The sequence below is a fragment of the Sebastes umbrosus genome, chromosome 14, assembly GCF_015220745.1.
Source record: "Sebastes umbrosus isolate fSebUmb1 chromosome 14, fSebUmb1.pri, whole genome shotgun sequence".
Taxonomy (NCBI): domain Eukaryota; kingdom Metazoa; phylum Chordata; class Actinopteri; order Perciformes; family Sebastidae; genus Sebastes; species Sebastes umbrosus.
This window is the reverse complement of record NC_051282.1, coordinates 27,705,316-27,726,110: the sequence shown is the minus strand read 5'-3', so window position 1 is coordinate 27,726,110 and position 20,795 is coordinate 27,705,316. Positions and strand designations below refer to the sequence as shown.

General features: G+C 37.8%; 3 protein-coding genes across 6 annotated transcripts; 1 reads left to right on the top strand and 2 right to left on the bottom strand.

The window, feature by feature from the left end:
- Window positions 1-317: 317 nt before the first annotated feature.
- cdr2a (cerebellar degeneration-related protein 2a) lies at window positions 318-10,040 on the bottom strand. Of its 3 annotated transcripts, none has more exons than XM_037793483.1 (8): window positions 9,545-10,040; window positions 6,925-7,037; window positions 4,935-5,083; window positions 4,642-4,818; window positions 4,160-4,342; window positions 2,947-3,261; window positions 2,543-2,825; window positions 318-2,397 (listed from the first exon to the last, which is right to left on the bottom strand). In XM_037793483.1, exons 1-8 carry the CDS (start codon window positions 9,621-9,623, stop codon window positions 2,119-2,121), a joined length of 1,578 nt encoding a protein of 525 aa, XP_037649411.1. In that variant the 5' UTR covers window positions 9,624-10,040; the 3' UTR covers window positions 318-2,118. The 3 variants fall into 3 exon arrangements, with proteins under 3 accessions (XP_037649411.1, XP_037649412.1, XP_037649413.1); XM_037793484.1 differs by having other exon boundaries at window positions 4,160-4,240; window positions 9,545-10,038; XM_037793485.1 differs by lacking the exon at window positions 4,160-4,342 and having other exon boundaries at window positions 9,545-10,034.
- An 852-nt stretch (window positions 10,041-10,892) lies between these two features.
- mfsd13al (major facilitator superfamily domain containing 13a-like) lies at window positions 10,893-16,167 on the top strand. The gene is made up of 7 exons (XM_037793538.1): window positions 10,893-11,933; window positions 12,644-12,958; window positions 13,042-13,464; window positions 13,641-13,795; window positions 13,897-13,980; window positions 14,214-14,357; window positions 15,516-16,167. Exons 1-7 carry the CDS (start codon window positions 11,724-11,726, stop codon window positions 15,655-15,657), a joined length of 1,473 nt encoding a protein of 490 aa, XP_037649466.1. The 5' UTR covers window positions 10,893-11,723; the 3' UTR covers window positions 15,658-16,167.
- Window positions 16,168-18,308: 2,141 nt separating this feature from the next.
- On the bottom strand, window positions 18,309-20,239 carry si:ch211-139g16.8 (immunoglobulin superfamily member 6). Of its 2 annotated transcripts, XM_037791180.1 has the most exons (6): window positions 20,068-20,225; window positions 19,577-19,903; window positions 19,393-19,493; window positions 19,239-19,283; window positions 18,891-18,995; window positions 18,309-18,769 (listed from the first exon to the last, which is right to left on the bottom strand). In XM_037791180.1, the coding sequence occupies exons 1-6, from the start codon at window positions 20,117-20,119 to the stop codon at window positions 18,716-18,718; spliced, it is 684 nt and encodes a 227-aa protein (XP_037647108.1). In that variant the 5' UTR covers window positions 20,120-20,225; the 3' UTR covers window positions 18,309-18,715. The 2 variants fall into 2 exon arrangements, with proteins under 2 accessions (XP_037647108.1, XP_037647107.1); XM_037791179.1 differs by lacking the exon at window positions 18,309-18,769 and having other exon boundaries at window positions 18,978-19,283; window positions 20,068-20,239.
- Window positions 20,240-20,795: the final 556 nt, after the last annotated feature.

Here is a 20,795-nt window from a genome sequence, read left to right as displayed (position 1 = left end):
AAAATCTCAGTTATGCAAAACCTAATTATGAAAAGAGACAAAGAGACCCATTAATTGTTTGCTGGACCACAGAGTCCGCTGGGGGACGGAGGTCTCAAAGAATGGTGAGTCCTCTGGGTCCTGCAGGAGAGAAAAGGCTTCACTGCTGTTGTGTGTTTTGACTGTTTTGCAGGGAGGACACGTTGAAACATCTCTGCACACACAAACTATGTAGTGAATGTTATCTCTCTCGCTACGGCGCCAACAATTCAGCTTTTAGATGCATGCACTGATGATGCCAGAATTGGTGTTTTAGACACAGTGAAAACTCAACAGGCTCTTGCATCAATGTTTTTAATAACTAGTTAGAACTTCACAGCTTCAAAACAGCATATTGCTAAATGCCATGGTATACTCAAGTGTATTTTAGTACATCAGAATTGTCCATTAATAATAATAAGCATCTTCTTTCACATGAGCATCACATGGAAAGTGAAAGTAAAATGACAACCTCGTAACACCAGTTATTGAAGTCTTTCCGTTGTTCACGGTAACCTGATCAACACAATTTCTGTTCTATATTAAGAGCAGGAAATGTCCAATTCAGAAGAAATATTCCGACAATTTGACGCAAAGGAAATTGCTTATAAACGAGGCAACATTTCTTTTGTTTTTTTCCATTTACCTCTGTATTTTTTTTTTCAATCACCTGTGCGAGACAGAATATTTACATCCACAAAATAAGCACCGCCGTGTACAATTACATTCACTTCCAGTCAGCTGACCAACCTGATCTGCATATTTAACAACAAAGCAAATAAATATAATTTAATCTTCAAAAAAAATAAATAAAAAGGAAAATGTGATTCAGTCATAAAAAGTGTAGAGCTGTTATGTGTCCTACTGCCGTAGAGACACTCGTCAGAAGCTGTGCAGACATGAAAACAGAAAACACAGACTAGTATGTTTTCCAGTGTCCACTGATATTTCTCTGGTGACACTCCAATGACCCTCCCAACTACTATTGCCAACTTACCAAAACCAACTCACATTAGCCGTTAAGCTAATTATCATAACTCCTGAGGCTTTAGTTATGCATAGCTACAGTTTTTCATCCTATTACAACATTCCAACATTTCTGTTTACATAAATCATACATAACGGCCACATCTCCAACTTATATCAACACACAAACAATAATCCATGTGTTTCTCTCCCAAGCACCAGATGATCAAATGGTCACGGGGTTAACATTACATAATCACTGAATACTGCTGGAGTTGGACATAATACTGCACACTGAAATGTACTTTTTATCAGTCAAGGATCAGAGAGTATATATATTATTCTAACTATAAATATCTCCCCATACAATAACTCTTTACCATCTATAGTTTCTGTTTCTTTCAAATTTGTTGTTGAACAACTTCAAATCACACAGCTGCTTTATGCAACACGTTTTATAACACTTAATTTTGGACGGAAAAAAAAGGAACAGTGCTGACTAACAAAAGCAAAGCTGTGTCAATGACAGGAGATAAGAGGACTGTAGCCAGAGGTAGACCGATAGCGAATATAATCACAGGAAAATGTACTATGTATTTGCAGTATGACTGGACAGGATTACTTCTGTAGCCACTTATGCAAACCATTAATTTCCGTGCATATTACCGGGGTAAGGAGGATCTTAAAGTGTGCGATTTCATCTCATGAATGGATGGTTACCTGGCTGGATTATTTGGAAGAGAGAACGCCAAATTGGTAAATTAAAGTAACAGTGAATGATTTCTTTTCCTCCCTGTCTGCCTATCTCTTATTGTGGACAAAGACCTGATAGTGTTGCGTTATGTATTCGAGAGATAACTTTTAATCTGCCCCTCTACCTTGACTTTGTGTATGGAGCCTCCATGTAAAACAGTGATGTACGTCTGTGCAGCCATCGGTCACTATCAGAGCCCAGTTCTGCCGATAACGAATTGTAAAAACGTCCTATCGGCGCCGATTCATCGGTCTACCTCTATCTGCATCTGCACCCTCTGGATATTTTTTTTATAACAAAGCAACCTCCAAGTTTCTCCTTTGTCAAAAACTTTGACAGATAAAAACAAGTGCAAGTCCCATGATTATGAGTGATATAAATCATCTAGGAGAGTCCTGGGCGTCACTGTCCTTGACTGGACTTCTGTTGTCGCTGAGGTTCTCTTTGGTCTGTTGGATGCGGGTGAAGATCTCCTTGAAGAGAGCCTTGTACTCCGGCTGCTGGCCGTCCTCAAGAACCACCTTCAAATCAGAGAGAAGAACTGAGGACCGCCGGCGGCGGGTCCGGTTGATCGCAATGGAACTGTTGGGCGTCTGAATGACTTTATGGCTGGGCCCGTCTGCCTGCTGGCACTGCTGCAGCAGCTCGTCATATTTCACCTAGATAACAAATGCATATTTTAGTGTATATTCTACATTACCAGTCGAGGAAAAGAAAAAAAATCTGATTGAAATTCTGCAACAAACCCTCTAATTGACTTTTTATCAAGCATAAATTGTACCAGACGTGCTACGAATACGCCACCTGCAGTGCGCTGTACTGTGCGTCCACCTCGTTGAGCAGAGAGATGCCCCTCTGCTTCACTGCCTCCGCTCGCCTTATACACAGCTGCTCGTGATCGCGGCGAATCTCGTCTGGGTTCATCAATCTCAAAACGCCGTCACTGTTACACCTCTGCCGGATGCGTCTTCTCTGCTCCTCCTCCTTCTCTACCTTCTCCTCCATCTCGTCCTGCCCCGGGCTGGGTCTTTCCTCTGAGGCAAAGAATATTGTATCAGGCACCAGCAGCTGCTCCGGTCTTCTGAAGCTGGTGAGAGTGAAAGGGACAAGGAGGGATAAGTATTTAGAGAAATTATACCTGTTAGAGGTCTGTATATCAAATGTTGAATCACCAATTTGAATCTAGTTTGTATATAAGTCAGGCCTACCTTTTGGCAAAGTCGGCGCGCCACAGAAGTCGCAACTGCTCCACCTCGGCCTCCAGTTCCTTCTGCCTGACTCGGCAGCCGTCCAGCATGTCCAGTTGCTGCTCCAGGCCTCTGTTCTCCCTGGATGTCGACTCAGTCTCGCGCTCCGCAGCCTCCCTGCGGTTCCGCTCTACAGCTATCTGGCTCTGAAGGGTCTGGACGGAGCGCTGGAGAGCCGAGTTCTCCTCCTCCGGGTCTTGGCGTCTGTCTCGGCCGTAGAAAGAGCCCTGCGGCGACCAGAGTCCATCCGAGCGCAGACCATCATGGACCAGATGCCTGAGCCAGGACAGAAAAATCAAGTTTCAAGTTCAAGTTTCTTCATTAACATCATATCCACAACAATTACAACAAAGTAGTCGCTGGTTACAAAAAACAGTCGTGTTTGGTTTTGAAAAAGCAAAATAAAATGTAAAAAAACCAAAAACAAAGCTCATTAATATATATATAAAAAAAGGAAAATCACACAAGTAAAAGGAAAATGCGAAGACATGAAATAGTACACATTTTAATATAGGGCTAAAATATGAAATAGGTAATGTAAATTTGTGGTAGATGGTATTTTAAGTGGATAAACTGAATGTAAACAAGAATGCAGTATGTATAAATGTCAATAAATGCATAATACATGAATAGTTGCATTTAAATGTACAAAGAGGTGTAGCCAAGGGTATAATTTGGGGATGGGGGCATGTACCCCATCACTTTTCAAATTCCTATTAATTTCACCTCCTTGACATGTTTTTCTTTATTGGTAAACAAAAAACATTTAATCTATGCTTTTAATGCAGCAAAGGAGAGTTCTCTTTGTAATAAAGATGGAAATACAAGGTTATATTTATCATAGAGTGTCAGATTACAGGGTTAATGCATTTATAATGCAACAATTTAGACAGCATTTCAAATGTTCCTTCTACTCATAATATGCTATTTACTAGACCTCTGACTTCATAGTTTCCACTACTGAAATGAAACATACGCCCTTGGGTGTGCTGCCATGACAAACTTTCAGTAGACATAAACATAGTGTACCAAACTTTAGGTTAACACTTGTTTTGTTGACTCTCAAACAATAAGTCACACCTCTGCTCAGACAAGTGTCATGACGTAGCGAGCTACAACAACGGTTGTGTGTATGTATTAGTGCACTGCTGACAATGGTGGAGGATTAACCTACTGCTCATTTGGATTATGTCTAACGGGGGACGTCTGGTCTGGCTCTGGGTGACCTGTAGGTGTCCAGTCAGCGTATATGGGACTGAGAGAGCAGTGCACTGTGGGTAAGAAATTATCAGATGACAGACGGGAGCTACCCTTCACTTCTTTGGGTCTCATGTACAGAGTGCTGCAGGAATGAGTCCTAAAACCCAGAAATGAGCATTTTAGCACTTACGGTTCCCTTGCACTTGTTCAACAAACAAATGGCTTTCAACTAGGAGGCCGCTGTTAGTGTCCCTTGCGTCCCGTTACAATCAGCTGATGGTTCGTGTCGCCTGTTCACAACGTTCAGTGTCATTTTCCCTGAACAAACGTAGTAGTTTTAAGCCCAACCATGTTGTTGTTTCCTAAACCTAACTATAGTGGTTTTGTTGACTAATCCTAATGTGACGCCAAGGGGGCGGTATGTGACGAGTTGGGATGAGAATGTGTTGGTAGTACCTGTCATGGTGCAAGTCATACAGCTCTTTGAGGCAGGACACACTCTGCGCTCCCAGGTGGCGTCGCTGCTCTGCCAGCTCTCTTTTGTTTCGCTCTGCCTGGGCGGTCTTCAGCTCGTCCACCTGAGTCTGCATGTCCTCCACGTAGGTCTGAAGCCCATCAATGGTCTCTGTTAGACTGTAGGGGAAAAAGGAGAAACAAGATTGTGGCCCCCTGAGGTTCTGCACTTAATCAAATATGTAATTATGCAAAATGTAATTTAAAAGCCAAATTTGCTGAAGTGGTAGACGGACCTGTGGATCCTCTGCTGGGCCAGGCGGCCGTCCTGCACCAGTCTCTGGTTGCCTTGCTCCAGATCCCTGGAGGCCACGTCCAGCTGCTCATACACTCTGGCGTGCTGGTCGTTCATCTGACGCAGCAGCTCCACCTGCTTGGTCATGTACTGGTGAACAAGAGAGGGACATCATAAAGATTTAGCTTCATTTCGTGTTTTTGAGGCTCATTATACCAGTACTTATATCAATAAGACCTTTAAAATCTCCTTTAAACCGAACCGTAGAAAAGAAAGAGAGGAGGGTGTAAGTTTGACACACTTTTACAGTTGTTTTTATATCCTAAGCCATTACATTTTATTACCAAACAGACAAAGACTTCCTTAGAAACAAAGAGCTGCCGGTTAATGGCCTTTAAAAAGCTATCGTGAGCTGTACTGCATGGTGGCCACGGAATGTACTCATTATCAACAAAGATGTTTCTGCAATAGCCCCATATCTTCTTCCAGCTAAATTACTTTTCTCTGGTAGAAATCGATGCAACCATTTCATCTAGTGCAGCAGCACAGACCTGTAACACACACACACACACACACACACACACACACACAGCTTTGAGACCGTCATTAGCGTAGTGGGTAGGACCTGCATGAGGATGAGGGTCAGAGAGACGTACGGGGATTACCATATCAACCTCAATAACTCCTCCAGCCACAGGCCCTCTAACTGCCGTAAACAAATTAAGGCTCTTAACTTTGTTGGCCTGCTGAAATGCTGCGTCCTCCAACTCATATAGATCATTCAGCACTGTCTGCTTATGCCAAAATTAAATGTTTTAGCTCCGAAACATGAAGCATAATTGTGTTTATTAATGGAAAGATCTTATATAAATAACAATGAGAATTAGAAATCAAGTTCATATCTTTGAAGAAAGATGGGAGAAATGTGTGTATAATGCCACGTGGTTGTTGTTTCTTTCTTTATTGGCATAATGTATCCTCTGACATGAATTTATCTGTCAACTATATCCTATGAATTGATATCTATGTAATCAGTTATTATATTTATTTATTTTATTATCATTTTTTGTTCTCCTCAGTTTCGTTGATTATTTTATTTGATCTTATTTGTGTTTTATTATATTTTGTGGTATGGTCTGTAACTATATAATATGTAAGCTTTACTTGAAAACTCACAAGTAAAGCAAAATATATGCTCTGCTCTATTAAGGTAGACTGACATATAGGGCTGCAACTTTAATTTCATTGTTGATTAATCTGTTGATTATTTTCTTGATTAATTGATTAGTTGTTTGGTCTGTAAAATGTCAGAAAATGGTGAAAATGTCAGATCAGTGTTTCCCAAAGCCCAAGATGACGTCCTCAAATGTCTTGTTTTGTCCACAACTCAAAGATATTCAGTTTGCTGTCATAGAAGAGTAAAGAAACCAGAAAATATTCACATTTAAGAAGCTGGAATCAGATAATTTTGACTTTTTCTTCTTAAAAAAATTACTCGAGATTAATTTAATAGTTGACAACTAATCAATTAATCGTTGCAGCTCTACTCACATAACAGCCAGAGAGTTTGATCTAGTATTGATTTAGAGAATATATGAATAAGAAATAGCAAAAAAGCAAAACCTTAATTAAGTTACTTGAACAGTGTTCAAGTAAAAGGTGAAAGGTGGCAAATAAGCTTGTGAAAGTTTTTCTATATTTAGGTAGGTGGACATCCTGCCAAGACGCTGCACTGAAGGCTCACTAGGTCAGACTGGTCAGGATTAGCTTTTTACTCCATCCTATTTTTAAAGGTGAGAGAAATTCACAATGACAAGAGCTTTTCAGATCGCTCAACGTGGACTTTTCTCGATGTCCCTTGGAGGATATAAACCCAGGTTTTGCATGGTGAAATGGATACACCTTGCTCACATACCGTCCTCACAGAGAGAGAGTTTAATGCTGCAGGAGCCTCAAGATCTCCCGATTAGTTCCTTCCTAACATTTATCACCTCTATCTCCTGCAGCTGCTCCTGGTTGGTGGAGTACATCTGCTGCAGGGCCTGCTCCAGCTCATGGTTCCTGTCCAGGAGGGTTTTCCCCAGCGCCGCTGCCAAGTGGAGGTCTGTCAAAACACAGGAAAACATGTAAACACAAGATACAAGACAGGTTCAATGCCCAAACACAGGCAACGGATAGAGCTGGATGTGTGTAAAGGGCACACACACACCTCATTGTCTCACACTATTAAGTAGCTGGCACTGGTGAATCAGGGAGGAATCTAAGGCATGCCTTGGGATCTCCGTGTGAACCGTTCTCCAACTCTTAAAGTCTGGATCTCGTCCAGCAACATTGTTGACTAGTCCTCTGAGCTTAAGTGAAGCATGCCTTATGTGGGACTGCTTTAATAACGATGCAATGAACAAAACTGTTAGTCTAAACCTGCAAACAGTAAATCAGTTTTATTCAGCTCCGCTGTGGAATGCTACAGGAAGTCTTTCCTTCCTGCTGCCATCACTCTGCACAGCGAGCCGCCTCTGTATCGGGACTCTTCTGCCCACCAAGATTTTTGTCCTACGGACTGCTCACGTGGTCATTTACTTGTACATTCATCAATTTGCTCAGGATAGTAATTAATTAGGGCTGCAACTAACAATTATTTTCATTATTAATTAATCTGCCAATTATTTTTCTTGATTGATTTATAATTTTCTAACTGCTGAAATATAGTTAAAAAAATGGCCAGCATTATTTGCAAGATGCCGAGGTGATGTATAATAATAATAATAATAATAATAATAATAATAATACATTTTATTCTTATTTCAAAAATAAATATTTTTTAAAAATGTAAAATAAAATTTTAAATTAGATGTTGTGGCGCTGCAGAGATGTCCTGGACTACACATCATATTTTACAGACTTAAGAAAACATCTTTATTTGGTACAATATAATCATTTTAATGTTTTTCAATGAAAATCAGAATAATGATATAAAAGTTATCATTTCCTCTATTATTGCAAATCCTATTACAAATGCAATATTAGTCAAAATAATTCTTAATAATAATATTTTTCATATTTTTTTTCCCTTGAAAGATAGTTTCTTCTTCTTATTATTTGATTAATGATTTAAGTTCTATAATTGATCTGTTGTTAATATTTTGAATACTCTCCGCTGTTCTCTCGTACTTTTCACACCTTCCAACCATCTGACTATCTCTTTATTACCTCATATCCCTGTATTATAACATACCTCTACCTCTGAATATATACACAATGCATATTAAACTTACAAATAATTATATTATGTATGCAAACACAACACAGGACCTTGATATACAGCACATATTAGAGAGTTATGTTCTCCTAGTTTTTTTCCATTTGTGTGACTTACTTGCCTGTATCATGTGCATTAATAAAGTACTCCATCTACAGATATCTGTCTCTTTATCTCTTTGTGGTCTTGTCAGCAGCGTAAACATGCATGAGAAGCAAACAAATCAATGCAGGACCTGTGACAGCCTCAAGGCAACCCTGACATCAGCTTTTCACCCCATGACTGGTGTGATTCTGTATCACAAGTATTAAATCTCAATTCATCTCTGAGACAATTTGTTTGGGCTTATATCATCAGTCTTCAGTGCAGAGAAAACATATAATATATGTATGATCACATATATATGTATGATCACCAACTAATAGCTGATGATGTGGTAATAATATATAATATATGTGGTAATAATAATATATAATATATGTGGTAATAATATATAATATATGTGTTAATAATATATAATATATGTGATAATAATATATGTGGTTATAATAATATATAATATATGTGTTAATAATAATATATAATATATGTAGTAATAATAATATATGTGGTAATAATAATATATAATATATGTAGTAATAATAATATATAATGTGTGGTAATAATAATATATCATATATGTGGTAATAATAATATATAATATATGTGGTAATAATAATATATAATATATGTGGTAATAATAATAATATAATATATGATCACCGACTAATAGCTGATGATGTGATAATAATATATAATATATGTAGTAATAATAATATATAATATATGTAGTAATAATAATATATAATATATGTGGTAATAATAATATATAATATATGTAGTAATAATAATATAATATATGATCACCAACTAATAGCTGATGATGTGATAATAATATATAATATATGTGGTAATAATAATATATAATATATGTAGTAATAATAATATATAATATATGTAGTAATAATAATATATAATATATGTAGTAATAATAATATATAATATATGTAGTAATAATAATATAATATATGATCACCAACTAATAGCTGATGATGTGATAATAATATATAATATATGTGGTAATAATAATATATAATATATGTAGTAATAATAATATATAATATATGTAGTAATAATAATATATAATATATGTAGTAATAATAATATATAATATATGTAGTAATAATAATATAATATATGATCACCAACTAATAGCTGATGATGTGATAATAACTCAGTTGCATTATTCTGTGTGTGTAACTGTCTATGGAGTAATAACAGACAGTTTAGGGTGCGACCCCAGCAGCTCTTACCGTGTTCCAGGTCCTGTGGGTCGTACCAAGCTTCTCCATTCTTGTCAAACTCTTCCTCCAAAATCACATCAGTTAACATCTTCAAGCCGCAGGATGAGAGAGTCTGATAGCTGCTCCACCTGACAGAAACCTGACACACAGGTGAGTCTGTGTGAGTGTGTGTGTGTTCAGCAGCTGGTCCTCCGTCCTCCACCGTGTGTGGAGAAGAGTAAACTGCATCCTCCCGGTGTGTGAGAGGCGTTTAAGTCTGTTGTCTACAGCAACGTGGCAAGTTCACCCCAACATCCAGCAGGTGGCAGATTAAACTACAATATTTCGAATTTTTTTTTTTTTTTAAATCACTTTATTTTAACCAAATATTAAAATTAACTCTACTATTCACAACCTACGATTTAAATAAATTACAATTAAATATGTTTTAAAAAAAGGTTTGTTGTCGTCACTTCCTGCTTGAAAGAAATGGATCTTTTTTTTAATTTTTTTATTTTATTAAACATATTCAAATTTACAAACAACATGGCTCATAGATCATTGCATTCAATAAAAGGACAAGGTGCATACAGAACAAGAACAAATAAAATATGAAAATAATAATAAATTAAATTAAGGGCTATAAGAGCGGTGTACCTGTAATTCATATTCTTCTGTTATGCTAAGAAGTTTCAATGCATTTTTGTTTTTCATGACTTTAAGGGCTTTTATGTAAGAAAGAAACTCAATGAAACACATTAAACCTAGGATCTATATCTGTCAACAATTTCTTCCTCACAAAAAATAAAAAAGCAGTGAAAACAATGAATGTATGCAATATCTTTAAAGTTTTTAAGTGAAATTAATGTAATACTCTCGCGTGGTCTTTTTTTATTATCTATTTATTTATTTATTTATTTTTATTGTGTTTTCTTAATTTTTAATTTTATGTTGGTTTTGTTTCATTTCTGTTGTCCATTTCTGTTTGGCACAGTTCTTTGTTTATGTTTTCGCTATGCTTCTATTGTATGTACATGTTTTAATGTTTTCTGCTGTTACTATGGATACTGTCATTTTGAAATAATAATAATAATAATTAAAAACTCTTCTGACCAATCAGATGAGTGTTTTTTTTTTTTTAAATCTCTTGTTTTTAACCAAATACTAAAATGAACTCTTAATACTAATCACAACCTAAGGTTTACAAAATAAATAAATAAATAATTGTTTTAAATGTTTTCGTTGTCGTCACTTCCTGCTTCCGCTCGAAGACATTTTGGTTGACCAATCACGAAGCAGCAAGTTGAACCAGAGAACTCTTCTGACCAATCAGATGATTGTTCGTCATCTAGAAGCCCCGCCCCGCTCCGCTGCCACAGAAATCGAGTCTGACAGGAACTCAGTGAACTTTGTTTTCATGTGACACCGCTTCATTTTACACATTTAGTTCGCGTCTTTACACGGAGGAAACTTTATAAACCCATGGAATAAAACTCGTAACATGTGGACATGATGAGAACGAGACAGCTGGAACAAGAACTCAGCTCAGTACTGACAGCTGAATGCTTTTGCTCTGGAGTGTTGACCAACTTCACTAGTTGTTTTGCTGTTAGCTGTAATTTTTAGCAATGCTACACAATAACAGCATAACATAGTAACTTGGTTGTTACCTACGTTACCTGGTAACTTGGTTGTTAACTTGGTTGTTACCTTAGTTACCTGGTAACTTGGTTGTTACCTAAGTTACCTGGTAACTTGGTTGTTACCTTAGTTACCTGGTAACTTGGTTGTTACCTAAGTTACCTGGTAACTTGGTTGTTACCTTAGTTACCTGGTAACTTAGTTGTTACCTGGTAATTTGGTTGTTACCTAAGTTACCTGGCAACTTGGTTGTTACCTTAGTTACCTAGTAACCAGGTTGTTACCTTAGTTACCTGGTAACTTGGTTGTTACCTGGTAACTTGGTTGTTACATAAGTTACCTGGTAACTTGGTTGTTAACTGGCAACTTGGTTGTTACCTTAGTTACCTGGTAACTTGGTTGTTACCTGGTAACTTGGTTGTTACCTTAGTTACCTGGTAACTTGGTTGTTACCTGGTAACTTGGTTGTTACATAAGTTACCTGGTAACTTGGTAGTTACCTAAGTTAACTTGGTTGTTACCTTAGTTACCTGGTAAATTGGTTGTTACCTAAGTTACCTGAACTATTATGATCGTTGCGGAGAAACCTGCCTCCGGAAAAATGAATGTCATCGGATTCCCCCGACTCCTGATGAACTTTGGGCTCAATCCTGTAGCTTTGGCTTTTGCCATGACTACACTGGGATCTGGCATGATAAACAACATATTCAGCTTCTACTATGTCAAACTCTATCTCAATAAGTTCAAGATATCAGAGGGAGCGTTCCACCAATCACAAGTGAGTATTTCATCTTGACATACTGCTGTTCTTTGTATGCAAATGTATACCAATTATAGTAGATCATAATAATAGAAAAACACTGCTGTAGTCGAGAGTTAAAGTGACTTTTCCTTCCAAAAAGGGGCTGCAACTTATTCGTATTTTCATTATCTGTTTACTCATTTTACTGTTGATCATTAATGTTATGTTGTGTGAGGGCGTGTGTGTCAATTAAAACCGGTTTACAGTTCAGCTCAAGCAGGTTTGCCAGGCCAAGGAGGAGGCCTGCAGAGGAGGGGGACAGCAGGGCCGGTTCTTGTCCTTTTGGTGCCCTAGGCCAAATTTGGATCTGGAGCCCCCTCCCCGCTCTAGGGCTAGGGATAGGGTTCAACCCCCCAGAACTCTAACCCATAGCACCGTGAACCGCAACACACATCAGACATCACAATGGTTTTAAGGCGGCCCCGGGGGGACAGGATCCTGTACAACCAGACCAGAAACACGCTAACGAAGGAGATCACAGTAGAAAAGAGGGGCTACTCTGAAGAGCTGAAAAATAGGTTTTCAACCAACTACTATACTCAATTTACAATCGTGTAAATTGGAGAAAAGCGCCAAATCCTCGCGTTTGAGAAGCTGGAACGAGCTTCAATAACAACAATAATCGATTGACTAATCAATTAATAGTCTGAGCACTACTTGATACATTTTAATCAATATCTCCACAGGTGGTGTACATGTTGTGGAATGCAATCAATGACCCTCTCTTTGGCTACCTGCAAGATAACTCCAGGATGGCCTGGTGCTCTCAGCGACGTCTCTTTATCCTGTATGGTGCTCCCTTCTACTCGCTGGCTTTTCTTCTGGTCTGGTTCCCGTGGCGGACCTACGCCCCCGGCGACTGGTTGAGCGGCGTACAATTGATGGTGGCGCTGTGTGCTTTTGATGGCATGCTGACTTTTGTGTTGCTGATACATTGCGCGTTGTCTGCAGAGATTTCCAGCAACCATCAGAACCGACTAAGACTTATAAAGTACAGCCAGGTAAGGACTGCCATCTTTCTTCTGTACGCCCCTAAGCCAACGGGGTTTATCCTTCTCATATCCTCCTCCCTTTATTTCCCCAGGTGGCTTCTCTCATTGGCTCCTCCAGCGTCCTCTTCTGCGGTGTGCTGTCCAATAACATGAACGACTTCGCGGCCTTCCAAGGCTTCACAGTACTGATCGCTATCCTGGGCTGTGTCTGCATGCTCTACACGGGGTTCCACGCTGAGAGCCGCTTCGATAACAAAGGATCAGATTCACAGAAGATGGCTGACCAGACTCCGCATCAGTCAGCGTTTTCCTTCTCCACGTTGAAAACGTTGACGTGGCAAATTATAAGCATCAGGGACTTCCAGCTTTTTGTGTTCATGAACTTCTTCCAAGTTTTCTTGTTAGCTTTCTTAAATAATTTTACCATGATATTTGCTGAGCACCTGATTCCTCCAGATGTGCTTCCATCACTGGCCAAGAGCATCATGTACGGAGCGGGATTCATCTGTCCACAGGTATTGTGTCCTCCCATTACCTCAAAGGACCATACTGACTGTTACTAACAACATAGCTCATGAAAGCAATGCTTTTTTTCTCTCTCAAACTCACTCAGATGTCAGAGCTCTGTACAAGAAAATACTTGATGTACTACTTTCTAATATGCTGCTTTGTGTTCATGTCTCCATCCCAGCTGTTAGTGTTGAGCTGTCAGAGTCTGCTCCATGGTTTTGGCTACTACAGGATCTTCCTCCTCACCTTCTACTTAGAGGCTGGAATGGCAGCCACCATGCTCGCACTGGGTCCTCAGCACTACTATATCCTGGCATTTTTCCTCACCGCTAATATGTATAAATGTATTCTTTCACTTTTTTTTTTACAATTGCACTATATAATCAATGCACTTTGATTGAATTGTACCTTCGCCCTCTCCGTTATCTTCTATGCAGGATCATAACCCAAGCATCCTGCAGTCTTTTTAACTTGCCAGTGGCTGACATCATTGACACAGATATGCAGAAGTACAAGCGGAGGTAAAACAAACACACTTACGCTAACTCTGTCATTCCTCACATACAAATATACATCATGTCATCTGACAATACTGCATAAAAAAAAGGGAATTTGGTACACTTTTGTAACGAGTGCCTAATGTATAGATGTATCTAATGAAGCCATTTGTCATGTTTTTATTCATTTATAATCAACGTATTCCTGTTATTTGACTGGTGATATAATATTGTATCATATTTTCCCCTTTCTACAGTACCCCTCTCTCCTCCATGGTCTTTGGGACAAATGCTCTGTTCACTAAGCCGGCTCAGTCTCTGGCCCCAATGATGGTGCTTACCATCCTCAACCAGTTTGGATATCAAAACCTGAAGGACGCAGGAAAGGATTCAGATCCAAGGTACAGATGCTTCTTCTCAACTTCGAGGTCAAAAATTGAGGCCGAAATAGCCCAAATAAGTCTAACTAAAACTTGTGTGGGGATTTGATGTACAGTAATTTTAATTCACTATCAAGTAATATTTGTTTGCTCCCCTATACTTGAAAAATAAACAAGTTGCTGGTGCATAATTTATTATTTTAATAATAAATAACAATTCAGTTAATTTATATCTATGTATTTATTTGTTACATTTTGTTTTATAAAGTTAGGAATGCCATGTTTAAGTCAACCCTGTTGTTGTCTTACACATAAAAGAATGATCCCAGTCAGCTTATTAATTAAACACTGGTATCGGATCAGTACCAGGTATCCTTCGGTACTCAAAGCCCAGGTATCACTATCGGTATCGGGACTGAAAAAGTCGGATCGGTGCATCCCTAAAAAAATGTTTGCAGAAGGTCTGACATTCACTTTACTTAAAAACATCTAGAAACATATTATCAATCTGCCTAACATTCTCAAGTTTATGGAGGACAGAACCTGCCAAAATCAAAAATAAATGACTAGATAAATAAATAAATAAATATATCACTAAATGCATTAAAATTAATGTAGCCATTAATTAATTGATAAATTGTGACATAAATTGATATTTCTGTTTTAATTGGCTTATTTATTTATCTTTGTATTAATTAAATTTATTTATTCTTCTGTTTAACTTTCCCTTTTATTTATGTATTTATTTTATTAAATGTTTAATTAATTTTTTTTTCATGTATTTACTTAGTAATTATTTATTTTTAAATTTATTTAAGTTTATTTTATATCTATTTTTAAATGTGTGTATTTATTTATGTACTAATGCATCTATTTATTATTTTATTAATTATTATTTTATCTATTTATTCAAGATTTTCCCTTTGCATTTCACCACTTATTTATTTCCCCAAACTTATTTATTTCTGTATTTGTTTCTTTTCACATTTCTTTATGCATTTCTGCCTCATTATGCAAATGAGGGGCTGTCACTCAACGTGTGTCCTCCATACAGGTTGTTAAGTGTGAGGGTGTGAGTGAGAATGTACATGAGATGGTGACGCCTAAATCACTGCATTTGTAGATGAATGTAAACATACCGAACACTTTATTTGTAACAAAGGTCCTCCTTGCTTGCAGCGCCTCGGCGAGCCTCGACAGTGTCATGTTCTACTTGGTGTGTCTGGTGCCCTTGTGTATCGCTGCTCTGCAAGCCCTTGCATGGAGGCAGTTTTCCATACGCAACAGCCACACAGTTGACTCAAAGTACGTTGACAGCTAAGTTCAATATTTTCAGCATTTTTTGTTGATATTTCTTCAAATGGGATTTGCGGATTTTCTTTATTGATAAGTATGAGATTATGTTCTGTCATTGTATATTTGAAGGAATCCAGGGTTATACTGTTCTGATGCAGCTTATGAATATATAAACTGCAAATGCAACAACTGTAAAGCACTTTGTCGTCTGACAACGTCAGGACACCAAGTAGATAAAAATCCAAATATTGGAAGAGATTGTAAATGTCGCAACTTAAAGGGATAGTTCGGGTGTTTTGAAGTGGGGTTGTATGAGGTACTTTATTTTTTTTATCTTGCCATCAGACAGCCCTTTCCGACGGGGAACTGAACTGAAAATGAAACTTATGACTGAAAATATTCTAAATTTATTTCTCTTTGTCAAAATGTTTTTCTGAAGTTTGTCTTGCATCTGAAGACGTACACTGTTTCACATTCATAACGAAACACAACATTTAACCAAACAACAAAACAAATACCACAAATATTATTACATCAGACATTACGAATAAGTGCAATTACTGATTGCAGCTTTAATTCCAGCTATGCTCCAGAATAGAGCGGTGCAGGGATGACGTATTTTCGTAGGCCAACCAGGAAGTTAGCATCACACTGGTTCCCTCGACAGAAAGCCAATGGGATTTTTCCATTGGCTTTTGGATCATTGCAGAAAATAAGCTCTGTGGTAAACACACGTTTGTGATATTTACACGTTTTGTTCAGCAAGATAATCTTCCCCACTTGAACACCACTTTTATGATTTTTGAAGTGTGAATGCAATCGCCAGAAGTAAAAAGCTAACGTTAGGCTATAAAAAAACTACACCACGGTCGCATGAGTCTGAGTATAAACAACGAGGCTGTAAAGGCGTGATGACGGCGTGATGGCGTTTAGTTGTCTCATTTAGCCGCTTGTTAGCAACCGCCTTTTTTAAGACACATAAATGTTTCAAAATTCATGAGTGGGATATTTACTGATGTATTTTATATCGTAGAACAAAACGTTAAAAGCTCTTAAGCTCATGTTAACTACAGACCTTATTTCAGGCATCTAACTAAAAACCCATTGACTTTCAGACGAGGGAACCAGAAGTGTTAAAATGCTAACTCATTTCTGGGTTTTAGGACTCACTCCTGCAGCACTCCATACAGTAATTCAACTTGATGCTCTGACATACTTTTACATCTGTGGGGTCTTATACAGGCCTGTGTTTCACTGTAAATTACAACCAGTACTTGAGTAACATTAGAACTGAAATGTTAATATGGCTCATACTGTTTAAGCACAGAACAAAGGATGTTTGAGTGAATGGCATAAGTCCAAAAGTTCATATCACAGCTTTTAATGTGTAAAACAAATGCACATAAACATGTAAACATCCACTTTATAAAGTTAATTCCAAAATTAACATGGCTGGATTCTTTCTGTGGGCATTTGCAGTGAACAAATACAGTTATTGTACAGAATATTACACAACATGATGCCTCACAAACATATCAGGTTGTTTAAATGTTGCCTTACTGTAAGTTCATTGTAAGTCGATAGTAATTTTTCAGAGCAAACGCCACTCCAGCACCAAAACATTACAACCTTTTAGCTTTTTTAAGGTAACAATGTCTACCGTAAGCCTTACTGCATTGTATGTAAAGTCATCTGTAACGTGCCTCTTATGTCATTACTTTGTTTATAATAATGATCAATTTATAATCTGATTGCATCTGAATGGAACATTTTCTGTTTTATTTCCGAAGTTTTTGATTAAAAATGTGTTTGTGCGCAACTATTCCCAGAATGTTGATGCAAGTTTGTGATTTGTCGAGAATGTTTTGGGTCAATAATTAGAGAATCATATTATCAAAATATTACTTTGAATGCTCCTAAGGGTTGTCTTCTAACAGCCTTGTTTGCACTGTTGCACTCTTCTGATTTCCGACTTTCACAAGTGAACTATGTGATCTGTGTTTCCTGAAAATGGAAATTACATGTGCTGCTTTCTACTCTATTCCTGAAAGTAAAATCTTCAAAAAAGTTATTTTTCTACCAAACGATTTATTGTCCTAAATATGTGGAATAAATTAAATTGATGAATTAAAATCATGTGACTCGGCTACATTTCTGAATTTAAACCTGCAGTAGGCACAATATTTTTGACATCATTGGGCAAAAATTCCATAATAACCTTTCAGCATATTGTAATTCAAGTGATGTGAGAGAAAACTAGACTTCTGCACCTCCTCATGGCTCTGTTTTCAGGCTTTAGAAAATCTATCCCGTGATGGGAGACTTTGGCCAATCACAGGTCATTTCAGAGATAGAGAGCATTCCTATTGGCTGTGCTCCGGCTGGTGGGCGGTGCTTGGTATTTCCTCAACGTATCTCAACATGGCTGCCGGGTCACAAACGTTCTCATTTTCACAGTACACTACAAGATGTTTCTGAAAACATTTGAGGCGAGAAATAGGCATTACAGTAACAGAATATTGATTCATATTTGATCAGCGCTGCCTAGTTTGACCGTTTGATCGGAGTTTGCGAGTGATTGACAGCTGCTCAGAGACAGCAGGCTCCAACTCGGCTCTGATTGGTTGTTTTCCTCCGATCTGTGAAATCAGATGCCATTAGGAGCTCCGGAGGACACATGATTTTTTTTCAGATTACCTGTCTCATGGACTACTGTCAGGATATAGTGACCGTTTTAAATAAAAATATAGCTTTTTTTAATCATATTTGCTCCAATTCTACCTACTGCAACTTTAACTCTTTATTTCTTTCCCCATGTAAACACTGCGTTGGTTTTGAACTTGTTGAAGGTGCTCCCATATTAATTACAATCAAAAGAACATAAATAAAACTACAAGTGTCTAAGAGCAGCAGTCTGTTTATCCCTACTGAAAACTGTTAAACTGTCTCACTTCATGAGAACACTGACTTGCTCATTTCCTCTGTCACATAACCGCGTCCTCCGTCAGATGTTTCATGCTTTTGGAATTTCCTCAGTCTGGATGACGGAGGTCTGAGTGTCATTTAAAGTTCTTGAATGACACTTAGACATTTTGATAGATGTCATCATTTGAGCAGTTGAAGTCGGTGCTTGCAGCCTGCAACGAGATTAAAGTCTATATGAAAATGATAGTAAAAACTACATGCATGCTGCAACACAGAAGTTCCATGCTTACTCAATCTGACTATCTAACCGTAACATGCTGCAACAGAATTTACCTCGGATTGAACTCTGCTCACAGTATTTTTGCCTCCGCCCAAGTTCCCTCTGCTGTACATTTCTTGCAACACGTTACTGAATTGTGCTTTTTTAGTCGAGTTATTCTGTTTGGAAAGTTAAGAAGAAATTTGTTAGAAAACATAAAGATATTTTGAAATTTCCCTTTTTTTTTTGGTGGGGTTAAGAAAAGCCAACTGCTTCATCATTTGTGATGTTGTAAGAGCCTTTTCTGGCCAGTAATGTACAGAGACCTTCTTGTTCCCCTTTTCACTTCTGTTGGCTTTTCCCCGTTTAGTAAACACATGAAACACAAATTTAAAACAGAAAATCAGACACTTGTCTACAACCTCAGTTTTGCACATCCTCCTGCGGACGTTCAGATTGCAGCCATACTAGAACAGAGAGGAACATTTCACATCAGCATATTTTCAGTCTTGTTTGTATGAACTCTGATCGATCTAAACAATACATAAAATAAATATATATATATAAGTAATTTACCTTCTTTATAATAAGTATCACTACTGCCAAGTTGTAGATGGCCAAGAGGACAAACAATGCACACAATGCCCACATAAGAATGGGTCTTCTTTTAATGTGTACTGAAAAACAAAAGAAAAGTTGTCTGTCATCTCAATCAACACATCCAAAAATCTGCTCCTCGCCTTTAAAATCAGACTCTTACCCTGAAGAGGTGTACCCAACCCTACATGCTGGGCGCCGGGTGCTGGGTCACCACTTGATGCTGCAGCACAGTAGTAGACCCCGCTGTCATTGGTGTGAAGCGACTTGATGTGTAAAAATGCTCTGTTCAGGATGTACTTGTGAGAATTGCTACTCAGGTTGAGTCGAATATGGTCGTGTTTCTTGTAAGTAAACCACTCATAATTCAGGCCTTCGGCTGAACAGCCTTTGTCTGATCTGACGGTACAGCTGAGAACAGCACTTTGTCCTATATAGCCCACCACCTCGTGTTGCTGTATTAAGCAGCTCTCCTCTTTTTTCGTGCTCTCTGGAATGAATAGACAAGAGACATTTAACAGATATCAGTATCTTCTAGCCCAAAATGATCCAGAGAAACAGTCACTGTTGAATAGAAGCTGATTCCCTGAAAACAATATTCCCTAAAGCACTAATGTACATAATGCTAAGAAAGACATAACACAGACATCTTACCTGTTACTGGCAGATAGGTAAGGAGGAGAGAAAACCAAAACAACCGGTCCATGTCTGAGGCTTAACAGCTTGTGAGTGATCTTATCATTCCTCGCATGATGCTGTCTAACTGGGTGACAACATGGGAAGTGGGTATATTCACTTCCTCAACACTTAGTTCCCACTTGCAGCTGAGTGGTAATGCTGTGGATTTTCATACAAATAAGCATTTCAGAGGTATTTATAGTAACATGACATTATAACAATGGTATTTATCATACCAAGTGCAACTAGATTTACAGAGGAAGGTCATAGTCAGAACACTGAAAGATTTTGTGCCATTATAAACAGGAAACCACAAATTAGCCTCGTCAGCCTGTTATTGCCTAACATGTTCTGTAAGAAGTGATAAGAAGTGAACCATCATCTCTGTGTCTAGTCGATGGAGCAATCTAAAGAAAGAGGAAAATGTCTTATGTGGGGTTAGAAGTAATGTAGAGAAACAATGATACCCTTCAGACTGTATAATGTTGTTCATTAAAAGGCTGTCTGCAAACTTAATCTAAAAGCTTAATATCTAGCTCTGGTTTGATACAAACTATATATATAAACAGTGAAATCATATTGAATATACTGAGACAAAATATTAATTTATTTACAGTATTCCTCTTCTATTACACGGTCCCAGGTTAATGTATTAATATGTATGTATTAATGTGCTTTTACTGTTTGTGAATTGTATTTTTATC

What these genes read in the sequence shown, in the direction of transcription:
- cdr2a (XM_037793483.1), bottom strand. Translation starts at nt 9,623, where the DNA reads ATGTTAACTGATGTGATTTTGGAGGAAGAGTTTGACAAGAATGGAGAA. An exon ending in CCCACAGGACCTGGAACACG is followed by an intron (nt 7,038 to 9,544) that starts GTAAGAGCTGCT and finishes GTGTTTTGACAG; the next exon opens with ACCTCCACTTGGCAGCGGCG. An exon ending in GCCCAGCAGAGGATCCACAG is followed by an intron (nt 4,819 to 4,934) that starts GTCCGTCTACCA and finishes TTTCCCCTACAG; the next exon opens with TCTAACAGAGACCATTGATG.
- mfsd13al (XM_037793538.1), top strand. Translation starts at nt 11,724, where the DNA reads ATGATCGTTGCGGAGAAACCTGCCTCCGGAAAAATGAATGTCATCGGA. An exon ending in CGGGATTCATCTGTCCACAG is followed by an intron (nt 13,465 to 13,640) that starts GTATTGTGTCCT and finishes TCTCCATCCCAG; the next exon opens with CTGTTAGTGTTGAGCTGTCA. An exon ending in ATGCAGAAGTACAAGCGGAG is followed by an intron (nt 13,981 to 14,213) that starts GTAAAACAAACA and finishes CCCTTTCTACAG; the next exon opens with TACCCCTCTCTCCTCCATGG.
- si:ch211-139g16.8 (XM_037791179.1), bottom strand. Translation starts at nt 20,119, where the DNA reads ATGGACCGGTTGTTTTGGTTTTCTCTCCTCCTTACCTATCTGCCAGTA. An exon ending in TACCTATCTGCCAGTAACAG is followed by an intron (nt 19,904 to 20,067) that starts GTAAGATGTCTG and finishes TATTCATTCCAG; the next exon opens with AGAGCACGAAAAAAGAGGAG. An exon ending in GTTGGGTACACCTCTTCAGG is followed by an intron (nt 19,494 to 19,576) that starts GTAAGAGTCTGA and finishes TTTGTTTTTCAG; the next exon opens with TACACATTAAAAGAAGACCC.